Genomic DNA, 4,092 nt, shown 5'->3' with positions numbered 1-4,092 from the left:
CCCTGGTGCAGCAGGACACACAGCTCCCGCTTAGCCACCCACTGGATGTGGTGAGGATTGAGAGTTGGCAGCACTGTGCCAGCAGGCCGCCCTGGATCCCCGAGCGGGGTGCGATCCCAGTCCCACCAGTGCCAGCCCCCTCACCTGTGCCTTCTGGAGCAGCTCGATGATGAGAGCCAGCCAGTCGGGGAGCAGCTTCTCCAGCTCCAGGCTGACGATGGCCAGCGCCAGCATGGAGCCCTTGAACTGCAGCAGCTGGTAGCAGGCCATGCAGTGCAGCAGCTGCTTGGTGAGCGCCGCCACGTGCTGCGAGGGGCTGAGCGTGGGCAGGACGGTCAGGAGCTGCGGCCTGTTGGACACCGCGACCGCGTGGAACTGGGGAGACAAGCACAGGAGGCAGCTGTGGCACGGGCCAAGCCATGGAGTCCCTTGGGAACGGCATGCGAGAGGGCTCGGGCATACAGGGATCCTCCAGTTTCACCTTGGAGGCAATTTCCAGGCCGTGGGGAAGAACCCGACGTGCTGACCCCACCAAAGCTTGGTGCAGCTGTTCTGGTGGGAGCTGCCATCTGCCTGGGGACCAGGCCATGCCCTGCCACCCTTCTCTCTCAGCAGCACAGGTGTGGCCGTGCCAGGGCCTTGGCAAAACCTCCTCGGGCAAGGAGAGAGGATAAAATGCCACAGAGAACCTAAGGATGCCTCTTTGTCTCATCCCATGCATGGATCTGGCTCCCTGGCTGTGCCTGGCTCAGCCTCGGGGCTTTCTCCATGGCTGCACTCCCTGTTTCCATGCTGCCTGGCATTCAGCTTTGTGCCAACCCACTGGCTGTGAGGAGTTAGGGCAGGATTTTCAGGAGCTGTGAGCCTGTGTGTGGCTTAACGCAGCTCAGAGGGGCAGATGGCAGGTCCATGCTTTGGAAATTGCACTCCAAGGGTCCCAGGTCTGCTGTGAAACTCTGGCAGGGCTGCTGCTTTCAGAAACTGCTTGTATGGAGGAATTACAAACACATCCCGAGGCCTTTGCTCCCCTCAGACAGAACTTTTGTCTCGGTCTCCTCAGTGTTATTTACACTGATGGACACCAGGAAGGACATCGTTACTTACAATATGAAGGAAATCCAGTGGCGTTGCCATGTGGAGATCCCAGTTCAGCTTATCCAGGATGATCTTCTCCATTCTGCGAATTTCAGCTGGAGAACAACCACAAAAGCTATCCCGAGCCAACACTTTCAGTACTGGAATCCTCTGCAACAGCCAAGGCAGAAAAAGAAACAGGAGAATCAATGTTAGAGACATCACACCAAACGCTTCACTCCTGCCCTGGTATGTGTCAGCCACTGTGTGCAGGCAGAGGCAGGAGTGCAGGGCACATATCCCACCAGTGCCAAGGTAGGGGGAACAGTTACCTCATCTTCCTCAATGGTCTTTGCAGCGAGGAAGAAGCAGCTGATTGCAATACAGTTCAGGTATTTTGGACGGGCCTGTGGGGCAGAAGAGCCTCTGTGTCAGTGTGATGCAGGAACAATGCCCTGATCTTTGTGGTTGGACATCCCAAGCCCCAGGGTCCTACTGGCTCAGCAGGCTGACCTCTAACCATACCCTGGCAGTGCTAATCCCTGCTCCATGGCATCAGGCACAGCAGCACTGCCAGCTCCGTGCTTGGAACAGGAAGAATGGGAAGAGCTCAGGTTTAGGTGCTGCAGCACAAATGGGAGAGAGAAAATCCACAGGGCCAGGCTGCCCTTCCCAGAAAAGCATTGCCACTCCACCTGCTGCAGCACAGCTCTGCCCTGAGTGCTGCTGTGGGCCATATGGGGCAGGGAAGGAAGGAATTGGACAAGGCTTAAAACACTCAGAAAAACACCATCCAGTTTCACACTCCAATTCCCCAAACTGTGGCCCAGGGATTAGTGAGAGCTGGTCCCTTCCACAGGGAGATGGTTTAGGCAAGGTAAGTGGAATTTGGAGGGGAAAGGAGGATTTTTTTAAGAGCTTTGTCTGTGTGACCACCTTGACAAAGGGCTTCACTGGCACTGTCGGTTACACAACCACCAGACACGTGGCCACCTCCACAGTGGGCAGGGGCTGGGAAGGAGATGCTGTTCCTGAGCCTTGGCACAGCTGCAGAGTCATGCCCCAGCTCCAGCAGCTCCTGGTACAGGTAAGCCAAACCCAAAACTCCACTCACAACCTGCACTTGTGCATCAGGTGTCCAAGAGAATGAATTCCCTTAGGGCAGGACTGGCACTGTCTCTGCTGAGGGCTGAGTGCTCTGCACTGAGATGGCTGTGGGGAACAGTCCCAGCAATCCCAAACCATGTTCCCAGGGAAGGGAAGGGACTGGTGGTCTTCCTGATAAAATCCCTCATGGTAGTGCCTGGTGAAAACCAGTTCAGCTGCCTCAGAGGAGTGACAGCCTTACGGGAGAGGAACACTGGGGAGGGAGCACACAGCCCTGCTGCTCCCTCAGGCAAAGCACCTTTCCCCTTTCTGTGCTTCCAAAGCTTGCAGTGGGCTCCTCACTCATACTCCCATTCTTCCTGTACAGACTCCTTCACTGCTTCAACTCATTGTAAGACAAACTATCCTCAAGGGCATTGGCTGCTGAGGGATCTAAATCTTTCCCATCTCAGTAAATCAGCTACTTTGGGATCTCCTTAAAAATGAGAACTTCCATGGCTTGTATGAAAACTGGTCAATATTTATTGACATTTAAAGGGTGTGATAATGAACTATGTCACTTTTGTTGTACCAGACTCAGTCAAGGGCACAGGCATGTCCCTCTGCTTCCCTCTCCTAAGGGATATTGCTGGGAGGGGAGACACGTGCAGATGAGACTGTGGATTTGCTGAGCACGGAATGGAACTGAGCAAACATGATAAGAGATAACCATCCCAAGCCTGACGTCACAGCTCCAGGCCAGGGATTCCAGGCTGGACCACAGTTTGTTCACTCCCGTGGCAGATGCAAACCACAGCCCAACAGGGCCAGAGCAGCAGCAGGTCCCACTTGCAGGTAGCCCAAATGCTGATTTTCCCCCTTTTTAAGCAGTTTCTGTGGTGGAACAGCCTTAAAAGCAAAGGGGCTTGTGTGTTCCCCACTGGGCCCAGCAGAGCAGCAGGCACAGCTGGTGCTGGGACAGCTCACACGTGTGCCTGCTCACCTCTGGCCTTCACACAGCAGTGTGGAAATGTGAGGCCACACTGGCTGTGGAGCAGGTTGCTCCCCCAGAGCAATTGCCTCTGGTTCTATCTGCTTCCCCACTTGTTGTTCCCTGTTTCCCTGCACTAGCCTGCCTCCCAGGCTCAAACTCTCCTCAGAGATGCTTTTCCCAGCTAGGTCCCTGCTAGCAGGTGCTCCTGGCAATTCCAGATGGTACAAAGAGGATGGATGCAGTTCAAACACCGCGGAAACAGAGGTGAGCAGTGCCCTCCCTGACACTCTGGGCCTCAGGCTGTACTGGGAGGTGTGGGCACTGCCCTTGCCTTGCTGGGTAAGGCAGGGATTGTCTCTCGAGGGGCAGGGCAGGTGCCAGCCCGTGCACGTGTGAGCAGGGATGGGCTGTGAGCACCAGGGGGACGGACGTGTTTCCATCCAGCTACGGCACTCAGACAGCAGTGGGGGGGTCTGTGGCTCTGCAAATGTTTACCTTTACTGCAGCTAAAAACCTGTCCAAGAGGCTGATGGCCAGGGCGAGTGTCTCTGGGTAAAGGTGGAACTGGTATTTGAGCTTGGCCAGCCACTGGATGACCTCATCCCTCTGCTTTGGAGAAATGGCTACGTCCTGCGGGAGACAAAAACAAAACCGTTCTCACACACCACAGGTTTGCTGCACGGGAGTCACTCAGCATGCAAACAAAGCTTCCTTTGGCAAAGGGAGACCTTCAGCCAGCCCCAGTCACTGCTTTGTGCCTGCAGCTGCTTAGCCCATCCCAAAAACCTGCTCTGAAAAGACAACTCTCCTTACAGCAACCCCAAACCTCACCCCGGTGTCACTGTATGGTGGAGAAGAGGGGAAGGATGTCGTAGTTTGTCAGGCAGTGCCAGGCTCAGCTCCAGCTTAGCTCCCAGAGATTACCTTTTTAACCTCCT

The 4,092-nt window shown here is 55.3% G+C and overlaps 1 protein-coding gene across 1 annotated transcript in view; it reads right to left on the bottom strand.

Annotated features, from left to right (window-relative positions):
- CCNI (cyclin I) overlaps positions 1 to 4,092 on the bottom strand; it is an 8,465-nt gene that overhangs the window by 747 nt on the left and 3,626 nt on the right. Inside the window, exons 2-5 of the mRNA XM_009073848.1 lie at positions 3,650 to 3,784; positions 1,407 to 1,481; positions 1,105 to 1,245; positions 145 to 375 (exon numbers count right to left, since the gene is read on the bottom strand). Of these exons, the coding sequence (XP_009072096.1) occupies positions 145 to 375; positions 1,105 to 1,245; positions 1,407 to 1,481; positions 3,650 to 3,784 (582 nt within the window). The remainder of the gene's footprint in view (positions 1 to 144; positions 376 to 1,104; positions 1,246 to 1,406; positions 1,482 to 3,649; positions 3,785 to 4,092) is intronic.

The sequence above is a fragment of the Acanthisitta chloris genome, unplaced genomic scaffold (genome assembly GCF_000695815.1).
Source record: "Acanthisitta chloris isolate BGI_N310 unplaced genomic scaffold, ASM69581v1 scaffold5084, whole genome shotgun sequence".
Taxonomy (NCBI): domain Eukaryota; kingdom Metazoa; phylum Chordata; class Aves; order Passeriformes; family Acanthisittidae; genus Acanthisitta; species Acanthisitta chloris.
This window is presented reverse-complemented; position numbering and strand designations above follow the sequence as displayed.